Source organism: Pneumocystis jirovecii (genome assembly GCF_001477535.1).
Source record: "Pneumocystis jirovecii RU7 chromosome Unknown supercont1.14, whole genome shotgun sequence".
NCBI lineage: Eukaryota > Fungi > Ascomycota > Pneumocystomycetes > Pneumocystales > Pneumocystaceae > Pneumocystis > Pneumocystis jirovecii.
Genome location: NW_017264788.1, coordinates 154,841 through 169,633, shown reverse-complemented (window position 1 = coordinate 169,633; position 14,793 = coordinate 154,841). Strand labels below are relative to the sequence as shown.

The 14,793-nt window shown below is 27.4% G+C and overlaps 7 protein-coding genes across 7 annotated transcripts; 4 read left to right on the top strand and 3 right to left on the bottom strand.

The window, feature by feature from the left end:
- Positions 1 to 135: 135 nt before the first annotated feature.
- Positions 136 to 1,408, top strand: T551_03031 (serine/threonine-protein phosphatase ppe1; the record flags this gene model as incomplete). The annotated part of the gene is made up of 9 exons (XM_018375294.1): positions 136 to 292; positions 333 to 403; positions 453 to 520; positions 567 to 640; positions 689 to 910; positions 954 to 1,021; positions 1,066 to 1,131; positions 1,175 to 1,308; positions 1,366 to 1,408. The coding sequence occupies 9 exons, from the start codon at positions 136 to 138 to the stop codon at positions 1,406 to 1,408; spliced, it is 903 nt and encodes a 300-aa protein (XP_018228502.1).
- Positions 1,409 to 1,493: 85 nt separating this feature from the next.
- T551_03030 (uncharacterized protein) lies at positions 1,494 to 2,683 on the bottom strand (the record flags this gene model as incomplete). Its single annotated transcript, XM_018375293.1, has 5 exons — positions 1,494 to 1,797; positions 1,842 to 2,255; positions 2,301 to 2,404; positions 2,454 to 2,537; positions 2,591 to 2,683. 5 exons carry the CDS (start codon positions 2,681 to 2,683, stop codon positions 1,494 to 1,496), a joined length of 999 nt encoding a protein of 332 aa, XP_018228501.1.
- Positions 2,684 to 2,726: 43 nt separating this feature from the next.
- Positions 2,727 to 4,076, top strand: T551_03029 (uncharacterized protein; the record flags this gene model as incomplete). The annotated part of the gene is made up of 4 exons (XM_018375292.1): positions 2,727 to 2,909; positions 2,957 to 3,066; positions 3,112 to 3,364; positions 3,399 to 4,076. The coding sequence occupies 4 exons, from the start codon at positions 2,727 to 2,729 to the stop codon at positions 4,074 to 4,076; spliced, it is 1,224 nt and encodes a 407-aa protein (XP_018228500.1).
- Positions 4,077 to 4,235: 159 nt separating this feature from the next.
- On the top strand, positions 4,236 to 5,491 carry T551_03028 (uncharacterized protein; the record flags this gene model as incomplete). The annotated part of the gene is made up of 6 exons (XM_018375291.1): positions 4,236 to 4,358; positions 4,409 to 4,658; positions 4,708 to 4,898; positions 4,940 to 5,019; positions 5,061 to 5,090; positions 5,137 to 5,491. 6 exons carry the CDS (start codon positions 4,236 to 4,238, stop codon positions 5,489 to 5,491), a joined length of 1,029 nt encoding a protein of 342 aa, XP_018228499.1.
- Positions 5,492 to 5,715: 224 nt separating this feature from the next.
- Positions 5,716 to 8,355, bottom strand: T551_03027 (DNA repair protein (mre11); the record flags this gene model as incomplete). Its single annotated transcript, XM_018375290.1, has 14 exons — positions 5,716 to 5,784; positions 5,829 to 5,946; positions 5,989 to 6,035; positions 6,083 to 6,352; positions 6,395 to 6,442; positions 6,484 to 6,562; positions 6,606 to 6,792; positions 6,844 to 6,958; positions 7,000 to 7,261; positions 7,304 to 7,489; positions 7,538 to 7,794; positions 7,847 to 7,937; positions 7,986 to 8,143; positions 8,197 to 8,355. 14 exons carry the CDS (start codon positions 8,353 to 8,355, stop codon positions 5,716 to 5,718), a joined length of 2,046 nt encoding a protein of 681 aa, XP_018228498.1.
- Positions 8,356 to 9,640: 1,285 nt separating this feature from the next.
- Positions 9,641 to 10,470, top strand: T551_03026 (ribose 5-phosphate isomerase A; the record flags this gene model as incomplete). The annotated part of the gene is made up of 2 exons (XM_018375289.1): positions 9,641 to 9,906; positions 9,951 to 10,470. The coding sequence occupies 2 exons, from the start codon at positions 9,641 to 9,643 to the stop codon at positions 10,468 to 10,470; spliced, it is 786 nt and encodes a 261-aa protein (XP_018228497.1).
- A 351-nt stretch (positions 10,471 to 10,821) lies between these two features.
- On the bottom strand, positions 10,822 to 14,515 carry T551_03025 (uncharacterized protein; the record flags this gene model as incomplete). Its single annotated transcript, XM_018375288.1, has 10 exons — positions 10,822 to 11,131; positions 11,176 to 11,455; positions 11,495 to 11,544; positions 11,593 to 11,809; positions 11,852 to 11,943; positions 11,994 to 12,141; positions 12,185 to 12,267; positions 12,308 to 12,736; positions 12,782 to 14,182; positions 14,238 to 14,515. 10 exons carry the CDS (start codon positions 14,513 to 14,515, stop codon positions 10,822 to 10,824), a joined length of 3,288 nt encoding a protein of 1,095 aa, XP_018228496.1.
- Positions 14,516 to 14,793: the final 278 nt, after the last annotated feature.

Below are 14,793 nucleotides of genomic sequence, written 5' to 3'. Positions count from 1 at the left end.
TTTATCATCACTTATCGGCCCATCGGCCGCCTGTGCAGCACATCGTACACTCTCAATGACGTCAAAAAAACAGAGATTTTATAAAATATAAAAATAAGAAGAATATTTTGAATATTTTTGATTTAAAAACCTGAAATGACTGTATCTAAATGGATGGAAAAAGCCAAAGAATGTGGGTTTTTATCAGAAACAGAAATGAAGCAGTTATGTGAAATAGTTAAAGAATTATTAATGGAAGAATCAAATATCCAGCCAGTTTCATCACCGGTTACAATATGTGGTGATATACATGGTATATTGTGTGATTTATGTCATAAAATACTAATGAACAGGTCAATTTTATGATTTACTGGAACTTTTTCGAGTCGGTGGTCAGATTCCTGATACAAAATATGTTTTTATGGTAAACGGATTAATTCATATATTTCAGAAAGTATTTACACTGAATAAAGGGAGATTTTGTAGATCGTGGATATTTTAGTTTAGAAACGTTTACACTGCTGATGTGCTTTAAAGCAAGGTATTATATGATCCGGGATATTTAGAAGCTGATTTTTCTATTTCAGTTATCCGGATAAAATTACATTACTTAGAGGAAATCATGAGAGTCGACAGATTACACAGGTGTATGGTTTTTATGGTAAAAAATGTTATTTTCTTTATGTAAACAGTATTTTTATTGCGTTAGATGAATGTCAAACAAAGTACGGTAACGCTAATGTATGGAAATATTGTTGCAGAGTCTTTGATTTTTTGGCGATTGCTGCAATTATAGACGGGAAAATTCTTTGTGTTCATGGAGGGCTAAGTCCTGAAATAAGAACTTTGGATCAAATCAGGATCGTTGCAAGGGCCCAAGAAATTCCACATGAGGGAGCATTTTGTGACTTAATGTGGTCTGATCCAGAAGGTTTCTTTATTCTTTACAAAATTATACAAATACTAATAGTTAGAGGTGGAAACTTGGGCAGTGTCTCCTCGTGGTGCAGGATGGCTATTTGGAGATAAAGTAACAGCTGAGGTAAAATATCTTTTTAGCTTTTTCTTTACAAATGAACATATTAGTTTAATCATGTTAATGATTTGTATTTAATTGCAAGAGCACATCAGCTCGTTCAGGAAGGATTTAAAGTTAATAGACTTTATACAAAAACAAAAACTAACCACTATATAGTATCATTTTAAAGACCAGTCACTTGTAACTGTTTGGTCTGCTCCTAATTATTGTTACAGATGCGGAAATGTTGCTAGCATTATGATCATAGACGAATCGCTTATTCCCAGATTTAATATTTTCAGTGCAGATAAGTTAACATCGATTTTTTTCTAACTTTTATTGACTTTTATACTGCCTGATGACCAAAGACAAATACCATCTAAAAGACAAAGATCGGAATATTTTATATAAACAGATGAATTAATACGAATACTCATTTACAAACTTTTTTATATGACATAAAACTGACATTTTAAATAATGAAAAATTCTAACCATCATATTGTACTAATAATTTCACTTGAAATTTCTTGTCTCCACAGAAGTTCTTCACAAACATCATTATTCGCCAACATGCAACTTTTTTCACAAGTATAAATATTTAAAATACCCCAATCTAGTGAATATTTTTCCGAATGATCAATATTTAGAAAGGAAAGAAGTGTAGGCATTATTTGGAATTCAATTGTTCTTTTCTCTCCACATGGACACTCTGCAATTTCCGAACTATTTAATTGTCCATTTAGACTTATCCACAGAATATCATTATTTTTTGTGTTATTTGATTCTGTTCGTATGTATCTATAAATATTAACATCTTATATTTAAAAACTACGTATCTTCACCGCAACACCTGTGTTGGCGCTCTACTTAGTCGTTTTTGAAAACGCAAAAATGTTTTATCACCTTTAATACTTGAAAACTTTTCATATTTATCAGGAATTGCATTAGGCCCAAACTTATGTTGTATCAATTCATTTCCAATAGGTTTTGGTTCTTCAGGTTCTGCTTCATAAACAATCTCCATTTCATTCCACCAAGGCCTTTTAGAAAGAGGCCACTTTGAGATCTCTGTACCACAATATTTTTTATGCAATGTAAGCTCCCAATGCACCTTTTGATGCTGTTTAGAACAGTATTTTGAAATTTTACACCTGGAACATGTATATAATGCCATTATGTTACATACAACACATAATTGATTAATTTTTGTGTCTATATCTTTTATATTCTCTTTTTGAATACGGATTACCTTGAAGCTTTAAAATTATTAACAAAAGCACAAAAAATAATAGAAATCTAACGATTTAGAAAATCCAGGACGCTGGCATGTGCCGTCTTCACACACAAATATATATATTACACGATGATAACCCATATGATGGCCTTCTGTTTCTGGACAATATATCTTACAAAACGTTTAAAAAAACACAAAAACCCAAAGAAAATGGAAAAACCTGAAGAAGAAACCTCATGATCTTTTCACAAATCCCACATTTTAAATTCTCTGGCCGTGGAACTACCTTTGGATTAATCCATATCTAAACCCTATTAAACCCGTTTTAAACCCATTTAAAACTCAAGAAAAACACACTGGACGACCACCTATCCTACTAACCGTAGGATCTTCTAATAAAGTATCACTTTCTTTCTCAAATTCCTCCAAAAAACCCAGCCATATTGTCATTTGCTGTTCACTTATTTTTTTTGACGTTAACTTGTCGAATGTAATGACGTCCAAAAAATATATAGATTTTGAAAAACTCAATGAACCTACATTTAATGCTTATTTATTTGCAAATACACTTGTTAAAGAGACTCATCATTATTCAGATAGTAAAATTGATCTGGAAATACCACTTAAAAAGCTCCAATATGATATAGAAGAGATTAATGAAAAGATCCAAGAAGAAGTATCTTTTTAAATTTTAAAAAAAAAAATAACTTTTTTTAGATTAAGAAAAATTATGAAGAAATTATAGAATATGTAAAATCATCTAAAGAAGTAGCAAATGAAAATATAAGTTCTATAAAAAGATATACTGAATCATTAGTGGACTCATTTCAGCGGTATAATGAGTGTATAAAAGTGTAAAATACACTTATAGATAATAGAATGGATGAAAAGTGGACAAAAAAGTATGAAGAAGCAGTTTATTTATTGACATCTTTACAAAATATGCATACGACAAACCAATTGCTTTTAAAAGTTCAGGAAGCTGTTATATTAATACAACGCTTGGAACATTTATATCAAAAAATAGAAAAACATAACAATGATATAGAATCGTGGAGAAATTGTGTTAGAATAGCTATTGTGATTTATGAATGGAAAGTGCTTACGCAAAACAGTTTGGCATGTTCCTTAGTTATGAATATGGGTTTTAACACTAACGATATAGGATGATATTTTAATTGTTGAAAAATATAAACCATTTGTGACATCTTTTTCAGAAAAATTAGAATCTATGGCTTATGATATGCTTTTTGTACAAAAAAATCTATCTAAATCCTTACTTGTACCAGTGATATCAACTTACTTTTTGATTAATGAAAATTCGTTAGTTTCTAATTTAAAAAAGTACAACGAAAAATGCATAAGGAACGCAGTAGATTATTTTTATAAAAGTATCGAGGTTAAACCAATATTGAAACGTTTATCTACAACCGATCCAGTTAAGGCAAAAACCACTCTATTAACAAACATTGAAAAAAAATGGGCAGATATAGGAAATATTTCAGGACATATTTATGTTTTAAGTATAGCTCTAGAAGAACCAGTACCGTCTTTATTAAGAGAAACTTTTTTGACTCATCAAAATACCATTCTTTCTAATATTTTAGAAAAATTGAACAATCAAACACCTTTTGAATATTTTTGGAAAGGTTTTTTATCCCAAATCACTCCAAAAATAAAAAATGCAAAAAAGCAGTCCGTATGGCTTGACAAAACACTTTGTGATCAACTTGATTTCATTTTAAAACTTATTCAAGAAACATTTCTTAATGAATTTCATAATCATGAAATAAAAGAACTCGTTTTAAAACATATACAGTCTTGCATCCTTGAAAAGGGCTAGTTTTAATTATTAACATATATTTTTTTATCTTATTTATAATAAATATTCATTATCATCGAACCTTAGAAAAATCATTTAAAAATAAAACAATTTTTATCTATAAAAATAATATAAAAATAACTATTTTAAGATATTTTTTATATTCAAATTTAAGTTCTAATGCCTCAAAAGAAAACAATACCTCCTTTAAAAAAAAACCAGCAAAAAATATGTAAATTAACATATATTTTAAGAAATAATCTAATCCTTTTAGTTGAAGATAAAACATTTGGGCTTAAAAATGTATATTAATAGCCATATAACAACTTGTTTTAATAATATAATTATTTTAGAAAAACAAATCATCAAAAGTTCAAGCACAAATTCGTCAAATAGAATCTCAAGCAGCACAGATAGGAAAAAATAAAGCTACTAAAGAAAAAGAAGCACAGAAAAAAGAACAAGCAGAGAGAAAATTAGCAGAAGAATCTAAGAAGATAGAACTTGCAGAATTATTTAAGCAACCAGCACAAAAAGTACCATTTGGTGTTGATCCAAAAAGTATTCTTTGTCAATATTATAAACAAGGATTTTGTGATAAAGGTTTTAAAAAGCTGTAATATTTCATTAATAATAATATATTTTTTATTAGGGAAAAAGTGTAAATTTAGTCATAATCTTGACGTAGAGAAAAAATCAGAAAAAAAAGATATATATACAGATTCTCGGCAAATACCTTTAAATCTAGATAACTCGTATGCAGACAGAAAAGATGACACTATTGATATGTGGGATGATGAAAAGCTTCAGTCAGTTGTTTTAAGTAAACATGGGAATCCAAAGGTTAGTATAATATAATCTTTATTTTCTAATACAAAATACAGACAATGACAAATATTGTATGTAAATTTTTCTTAGAAGCAATAGAAAAAGGTATTTATGGCTGGTTCTGGGTTTGCCCAAAGTATTAGAAACATATAATATAAAAAATTAACATTAGTCTAGTGATGGCGATAATTGTAAATATAAACATAGGTATGTTATTCTGTATATTTCAGGGAAATCTTTTTAAAAAACATAGTCTTCCTCCAGGATTCGTTTTTAAAAGTAAACAAAAGGAAAAAGAAGAAGAAGAAATTACATTGGAACAGTTTCTTGAAATCGAAAGACATAAACTTGGACCAAACTTAACACCTGTAACGTTAGAAACATTTACTGAATGGAAGAGGAAAAGAGAAGAGAAAAAAGAGCAAGAAGAACAAGAAATTCGCAAAAAGAAAGAAGCTAGTATAGCAGCTGGACGAATTGTTGGTTTAAGCGGAAGAGAATTATTTGAATACAATCCTGCCATGTGTGAAGAAGAAGACGAAATACTAGATTTAAGTGAATTTAGGAAAGTTATAGATGATTCAGAAGAAGACAATATAAACAATTAGAAAATTAAGCCGTTGTAATTTCTTTTAATATTTCAAAAAGATGACATTATTAGCATTCTATAAATGTATCTCAAACAACTTTTTTATAAAATGCATTACAAACTGATAATAATAATTAAGTATTTATCCCTTAATATGCAATTTATTAAATATTTTAAAAATGTATCCTAACATATTCCAACATATATAAAAAATAGAAAAAATACCTATATATTAATTCATTTTTATAATAATTTGGCTCTTTTAAAATTAAATCTCGGGATAAATTCGTTATCTGAAACATTATCTATTTCCTTAAAATAAATTAGATAATAAATTAACAAGTATCAAATTATACATCTTTTATATATGTATTATTTTGACATTTCCATTTTCCATAATTTAAATTTTGAGAGATAGAATAGTTTTTATCCGTATTATATGTTTTGAATTGAACATTTTGCATATTTGTAACCCTATGTTATTTTAGATTTCAAATATATTTTTTATATCAGTACATTATATCATCAAACCCTGAAATAAACTGTTTATCATTTATAAAGTACTATAAATTTTTATTAATAATTTTATAAAACAAAATTGTGTAAAAACCTCTTCCTCTTTAACCGCTTTAGGAATATTTTTATAAGTATCATTAGATTTTAAATTTGAATTTAATGAAATATTTATATTTGTTTTGTAATTATTTATGTTTTCATTATAATTGTTTATATTTTCATTGTAATTATTTATACTTCCATTATAATTATTTACATTTCCATTGTGATTATTTATATTTTCATTATAATTTTTTGCTAAAAGTGACATTTTAGTTAAATTGTCAAAATCATTTTTCATATCATGTTCTTCCTTATCTTCTTCCTAGACAAAATTAAATAACAGTAATATAATTTTAGAAATTACATATTTCAATCTAGTTCTTTCTTCATAAAGCAATTTTTGTTTTTTTAACTATATATTTAATAAAATATTATTAAAAACAATTTACTCACTTCTTCATCTAAATTTTCTTCTGCAGTAAGATTTTTGATTAAAAGCTTAACTTGACTATCAATATGTGCTGTAACAAAACTAATAATCTTTAGTTTTTAAATAAAAAAACGCATATACAAACCATTTAAGAGCTTCTCGATCATCTTTTTCAATAAATCTTGTTACTGCTTCCCCAAGTTCATTTTCAGGAAGACATACCAAACTTTGAGTACTAAGAAATTCTTTTACTAAATCTTCAACTTTTATATTTTCCAATTTTATATTTAATGATTCTATATCAGTATGTAGTGACTTAATTGCTTTATTTCCTATTATTATCATTAAGAAAAAATCAAATAACTACTTAAAATATATTTTACGAGTATTCTTTTTCATATAAAATTTAACAATATCATTAGGATTTGCAACTTTTCCAACGAATCGATTTGAAAATCGTTGAGGATTTTCTACTTGATATTCTAGAGAATATTCTACCTATTTTTATTACAAATATAATATCTTTATATATATATAACCTTTAGACGAATTAAAGGTAACGGAGGCTCTTCTTTATAATATGGTTCTTGATAAGACTTCCATTCATTCAATGCCTCTTCTATAGCCTCCTGGACCTTTTCTATTAGAAATGCTGTTACCATACTCTTATTATTTGTATTAGGTTTAATTGCAGTATTTTCATATAAACTTATATCTTTCATAATAAATGGTCTAACACTTTTAAGTCGTATTTTTTGCATACTAAATGATTTTTTTGTAATAGAAAATATTGCAACATGTCTAAAATAATTTATTATTTTATTAAAAAAACAAAAAATTTACTTTGAAACAGCTTCTCCAGGAGAAAGACTTGTAGCAACCGATGACCCTGGCTGAACTACATAAAAGTTTTGCTGAGGATTGTATATAGGATCAATGATACACTCATGCTCATGTCCCCATAGCACTAAATCAAAGAAATCAGGAATAAAATTTTCAGGCAAATATCCTTTTTCTGTATGTGATGTGCTGGATTAATTATCAACATACCAGTAAGACAATAATTATCATACATACTGATTTTGATGGACAACAATTACATTAAACCAAGAATCTGGATCAACATCTGGTCTCATAAAGCGAACATTTCCTTGCTTAAATGAACGATAAAGCCTTTCATCTCTAATATTAGAAAGCCCATAAAGTGCAAACTTTGTATCCCCTTTTTTTATCAAAATAGGACGAATAATAATATTATCATTCTCTGGAACTTGCCCAAAATAATTCATCAATCCAGCCATTTGTAGAATATCTAATGCACAGAGTCTATCTTCCTTAAAACTGAGTCAATTCCATTCTAGAAAAAAAAAAGCAGTATATTATTACTCCTGAAGGATCATCATGATTCCCATGGATCGAAAAAACAGGAATTGCTACATTTATTTCCAGATCTTCAACATTAATATGTCCCAGAGCCCTAAGCTCATTTTAAAAGGAAAAAAAACACTTTTTTCAAAAATTATACATATCCCTAGAAACAATTGATTGATCACTAAGTATTTCAAGTTCACAGGGCCTTTCTCCAAGACAATTTAGCCGCAAACTTCGCATCACTTGATACATTGCCTTTCTTGATGGTTTATTCTCATGAAAAAGATCTCCACATAAAACCACCATATCTACCTATAAATTAATCAATAAAACATATGTATTGATTTTTATTTCCTCTTTTTTACGTCATTTATACGCGCATATCTCATCACTTCGTCAAATGTATTATGTGAGTCATTGCCACGAATTGGATCTTTTTCAAGATATCCGACGTGGTTATCAGTTGAAACAAGAATACGGATTGTTGACGATTCATCTATGGCAGTGTCTTCTATAATTCGCATTTTCTATAAGACAGGTTGAAGTGGAGGTTTGTCGAGTGATTGAACGTTCAGAAAAAAAGAAATATATAAAAGTAGGTAAAATAAGGAATTGGATGTTATATATAGCAGAAGTAAACATATAATAGTATTTATATAGGGTAATTGAGTATATACGTTTTTTTCTGAGCAAAAATGAATGATTTTTAGTGTCAAAAGAGAACTTTTTATGATGCAAAGGAAATGCAAAATTATAAAAAAAAAAAAGGATAAAATGCAAAGATTTTGATTTTTTTGTATTTAATTGCTTCTTTTATACGTATGAAATATTTTTTTAAGGAAAAAACGCTTTTTGAAAGGTGTTAGATAAGTTTGTTTTAAATCATTAAGTATAAAGAAAAAGGAATTCCTGGCCAAAAGATACAAGAAAAAACAAAATAATTGGTTTTTTTTTTTTTTTTTGAAAAATATTTTGTATTTGATTATTTGTTTTTGTCTTTAAAAAACATAAGCACAGTAGGGTCTTGAAAGACTGATATTATATTTTTATTTGCAGTATATAGCAATTAATTTTGCTAAAATAAGATATCTAGAGACTCAAAGAGATCGAAAAATGGATGATAATATGAATTTTCTACGTTGCATATGTCTTGATATAAGTATAAACAATATTAACAGGATCATTATGTGTTTATAAAGAAAAGCAAGTAAATCATTATATAAAGGACCCTAAGCCAATGTAACTATGATCTGAAGCGTGAAGACGCGCTCCATATATAAAAAAATGTTCTTAAATGTGTAAGGATACAAAGGTGAAGTCTTAACAGGAAAATTTATTTTACTATCTGAACTTTATAAAAAAGAACCATAAATATTGACTATGGGTTGTTCTATAATCTACAAAGTCACGTGCTTATGCCGTTCAAAGAACAAACAATGCTTTTAATAATGCAAATAGTAATTTAAATTATGATTTAAATAAGTTGAATAGGCAATATCATTATAATTATTTTTCAACAGTTTGCATTTTGCATACTATATTTTGCATATAGAAAACTCGAATATTCTTTTATAAAGATTTTTTGATCAAATATTACTTTCATTAAAAACAATGTATAGTTGGTATCGAAAACTAATGAAAAATTTGGATGTTTTTTTTAAAAAAAAAAAAAGTATTTTCAGACTTAATAGAGAAAACAACAATAAAACACCAGAGATCTTCTTTAATTTTCGAAAATTATTGAATAATATAAATGTTGATAAATACAGACTAAAAATAGAGAACTCGGATTTTGTTATTTTTTAAAAAATGTCTCAACATATAAATATAGCATGGGAAAAGTATTCTGCAGTTAAAATTGAAGAAGCAAAACGGTGTGCAGCATATGCTGCAGTAGATGATAATTTTTCTGAGGAAATCAAAGTGATTGGCATTGGTAGTGGAACTACAATTGCCTATGTAGTTGAAAGAATAGCTCAAAAACAGGGTTCTCAGAATATGATCTTTATTCCTACGGGGTTTCAAAGCAGACAATTAATATTGGATGCTAGCTTGTCTTTAGGAGACGTTGATGCGTATACAAGCCAACAAAATTTAGACGATTAATTATATTTTCTAGATATTCATCAATCGATCTTGTTTTTGATGGTGCAGATGAAATAGATGAAAATTTAAATTGTATTAAAGGTGGAGGCGCATGTCTTTTTCAAGAAAAGTTGATAGCAGTAAGTGCTAAAAAGAGAATTATCATTGCAGATTATCGTAAAAAATCTTCTGTTTTAGGAGATAAATGGCAACAAGGGATACCGGTTGAAGTAGTGCCTATTGCATATTCTAGGGTTATGAACAGTCTTATACAATTAGGTGCTTTGAATCCAAAATTGCGTCTTTGTAATATATACAAAGCAGGACCAGTGATAACTGATCATGGCAATTTCATTATTGACGCGCCTTTTGGGAAGATTAATAATCCATCAGTATTAGAAAAGAGCATAAAAATGCTTATTGGTGTAGTCGAAGTAGGTCTTTTTATAAATATAGCAGATATCATTTATTTTGGAAACGAAAATGGGGATGTTGTATGTCTTTTTATTTTACTTTTAGTATTTTCTTACTATTCTTTAGATTGTTTGCCATAAAAAGCATCAGACCTAATTACTTATTTATATAAGGATATAATTTTTAAATATCTTAGATATTTTATAACAAACTAAACCTTAATTTTAAAATTTACAAAATTATATCGAGAATGATAAACCAAAAACATCTGCTCATATAAGCTAATTTACTAAATAAAATAATATGTATGTTTATTAAACAAAAAAGCATACAAAATAGGTGTTTTCAGTATTTATATAAAACTAAAAACACATATAATTATCATCATAAATGTATTGTTACATAAATTTAAATTACCAAGTGATATTTATAAAACTCGAAATCAAAAATTAGATATTTTCCCTATATTAATATTAAACAATGAATTTCAGTTATTTATGATTTAATTTAAGGTTTGCATCAAATGGGATAGAGCTAACAGACTTAATCGCATTCTTTATATGAGTTTCTGAAATGTTCTTGCCGTTAAGCCATTTTAGAAAAGGACAAGATGAAAGAATTAGATCTTGGTATAATCTTCGTCTAAGCTGTAGTTTTTTAGGTAATATTTTGAAAAATGTCTTATCTTTTTCAACCCAAGTGTCGTCATGTAATTTTATTTGAAGACTAAAATGAATTGAAGAATTATTTGAATCTAATGAAAAGAACGGTGGATACAAATTTATAATACATGGATTTAATCTATATCAAATTAAATAAACTATTTTTAAATATTTAATTTATACCTCATATCAAAGCTATGTAAAGCTTTTAAAGTACTCAATACCTCTATGATATTAGTTATTTTAGAAATTTGATTCCCATTAATAAATAATCGCTTGAGCATAGGCATTCCTTTTAATGGACTAATATCCTTTAAATGGTTATAACTAAGATTAAGTGTACGAAGATTTAAATTTATTTCTGCAAATGATTTTGGGAGAGATTCCATCTGCACATTTACTAATTCTAAATATTGTAAAGTTAAAAGCGGAGAATAATAGTTCAATGAACAAATGGGATTTACTAAGAATATTAATAAAGTTTATATATATAAGTACTTACATGACATATAAATTTTTTTAATATTTATTAATGAATTTAGCTCAATATTTCTATAAAAATTAGAGATTCTATTTTTAAAAAAAAAATAAAATACATACAATCCGTTTAATTTCTGATTTCTTATTGACAATTTTTCTAGCTTTTTAAGATGATTAATTTCATTTATACATTGAAGACTATTGCTATCTAAAAATAATACTCGAAGATTTGAAAAGTTTGCAGAATTAAACTTTTTCAGAGAATTCGTAGAAAGTCTTAAAACACGAAGTTTTGGCATTTTTTTTTCTGAATAAAAAACAGAAAGATTATTCTTATCTATCTTCATTAAAATAATCAAAATATACAAAATCTAAATACCCAAATTTAAAGTCATCAAATTATGTAAATTGTGTATACCTATAAGTTGCTTTATTTTATTACAAGAAAGATCTAACTGTTCTAATTTAAAACTAAATATTTTCTGTTATACAATATCGTATTTAGTAATGAATATTCTTACAGATTATAACCAGATAAATCTATATCAGAAAGTAGATTTTGAGAAAGAGAAAGATCTAAAAGACCATCAAGTTTTTGTATTCCATCTAAATTAGAAATTTTATTATTTGAAACATTTAGTTGTCGAAGATGAATTAAAACATTTAAGCCTAGTATATTTTAACATTTTGTCCTTTTAAAAAGAATACAAACTTTTAAGGCTTTGGATTTCATTATTAGAAAGATTTAAATACTGGATATTCGTTAAACAGGAAAACGTTGTAAGAGATGACAAACTATTTGCATTAAAATAATATTTTATAAAAAAATCTATACTTATTATTTTGTAAGTTAATATTTCGTATAGTTTCAGGACATCCAGTTAAAAACGTGAGCGCATTATAACTAACATCTAAACTAGTTAATTTAGGGCAAAAATCGCATAGTCCTATTAATGATTCTATATTTTTATTAGAAAAATTTAGATGTTGAATTTTTTCCCAAAATGGTTCATAAGGTTCAACATCTGTTAAAACAGAGACTAAATTTTGTAATGCTACAGAAAAACTGCAATTGAATGTTGTATTAGAGATATCCTGAGTTTCTAGAAATTTACTATTTATTGAATTTTTGAATTCGTCAACAAAATTTTTATCTTGAATTGATTCATCATGTTTTGGTGTTTGTACGAATAAATCTGAGTCACCTATAGATGAGTGTTGAAAACTATCTTTAAACTCTAGTTTAGAATTAACATTAAAATTACTAAAATTATCATTAGTAATTATTTCACTTGAGAAAGTAGAAGACTCTTGATTAAAATTTACTTCTTTTGGATGAATATAATCTTTTGGAATACTCTTATCAACAATTTCCTTTTGTAATGAATTCTTTGCTTCATCCTTTAATTTCTCTGTATATGGTTTGAATGTTTTTTCTACAAAACAAATTTTAGAATCTTCATTGAGGTTTTTTATGCTATTTCTAGGAATATTATTCTCTTTAATTCCGATCTCATTTAAGGGCTCTGGAGATACAGGAAAATCTTGTATTCCTTCAAATACATCTTCGGTTTTATCATGTAAATCCTGTACCCATGTATTTTTTGTTTTGTCCAAAGTCATTGAACCAATTCTATCACTTAAGAACTGAGAAACATCCTGTGGAGTTATTATTTTCAAATTTTCTGAAGATACTAATTTATGATTCAATCGATTAGAATTAGGACCTTTATTTGTAAAAGATACTGAAGTCTTAAAAGCATGTGTTTGCTCAAAAGTTGACGATTTTTCCCAAGGTTGCTTTACTGAATCAAAATTTTCTTCTTTATTTACTTGAAGTTTTACATTTTTTGTTGCATCTAAATATTTATTTTCTTTATAACATTTTGCTGAAGAATCTGATTGGGAAATAAGAGTATTTCTAGAACTTGTATGTTCGGAAGACCAATCGCTAAACATGGAATGTGCAGGTGTTTCATTTATGGTAGCTAAACATGAGTTCATACTATTTTTAGATTTTAAAACATTATTTTTTTCTTGAACATTCGGAACCGTATTTTGTGATTCGCTTATTTCCTCTTCCTCACAAACACTTTCAAGAGTAAATTTCCCTGTAGTATTACGTCTATTTCTTATACGCTCCATAATTTCTTGTGCTTCATTTAAAAAATCTTGAGTTGTTATACTGCTCACTCGTTCGTGAGAAGTTCGAAGTCTTTTTCTTTCTGGACCATTTGCGGATGTATTTGTATCCTCATCGGTTTCTTGATTTGCTAACTCATAAACAGCAGCTGCAAGCTTGTTATTTGTAAATGTATCAAAGTTGTCATGAAACAATTTTAAAGGGGACTTTGTTGGAGATACTGTACTTTTGCTTTTGTTATTACTCATACATGTAGGCGGCTCGATGTTTGTATTTTTACTTGGAAGATTACAATTAAATGTAAATTGGTTACATATTTTTTGATCCTGAAACTCTTTTTGGAAATCTGAACTATCTTCAAAAACGTCTGATTTAGAAATAAAACTATTAGGCTTCACTGAAACGGATTCATTGTTTTTAGCAAAAGATGAATTCAATTTATCTGTTGAATCCGACATGTGTTTTGATGATGAAAAATTAACCATTTTAGATGCTTTTTTTTCTGAATTTTTTATATCCCAAAACTCAAAAACTGATCCTCTTTCATTCTCTTTCCTAGTAGATACCCTAAAACTTCAAAAAATTAAAAAACATTCCAATAAAATAAAATATTAATACTCACTTTTCATCAACCATATTTCCAGATGATTTCGTGCTCAAAAGATCATTAAACATATCCTTCATCATATTTGCATTCTCCTTCTTCCATTCAGGCACCATTTCATTCACAATAAATGATGGATCCCGTTCCGTCAAAATCCTTACTGTATCATCACAACTGAGACTTGGAATCCTCGGTAAAGTATCTGACGAAGACGGTGTCACCCATTCCACAGAATCTTCACCTGTAAATCTTTCTAATTCATTATTATTCAGATTTATAGAGACGATATCTGCCATTTTAAATACTTTATTTTTAATGTACAGCTTGTTGAAGCTTTGTCGATGTTCATGTTTATTGTAGTTATTACCATAGCAACCCTGCGGGGAAGAACAAGCAAAGCAAATAATTTAGATGTATTATCAGAGGTGAATAGACGGCAAAATGAATATTATTGGTCTATTGCATATTAAAAACAGAGTTATGTATACAGTCTTTAAGAACTAGTGTATATATTTGAAAAGCATTTATATTTTGTACAGTTTATATTTGAAAATATTTTTTTATTTTTAGTAGT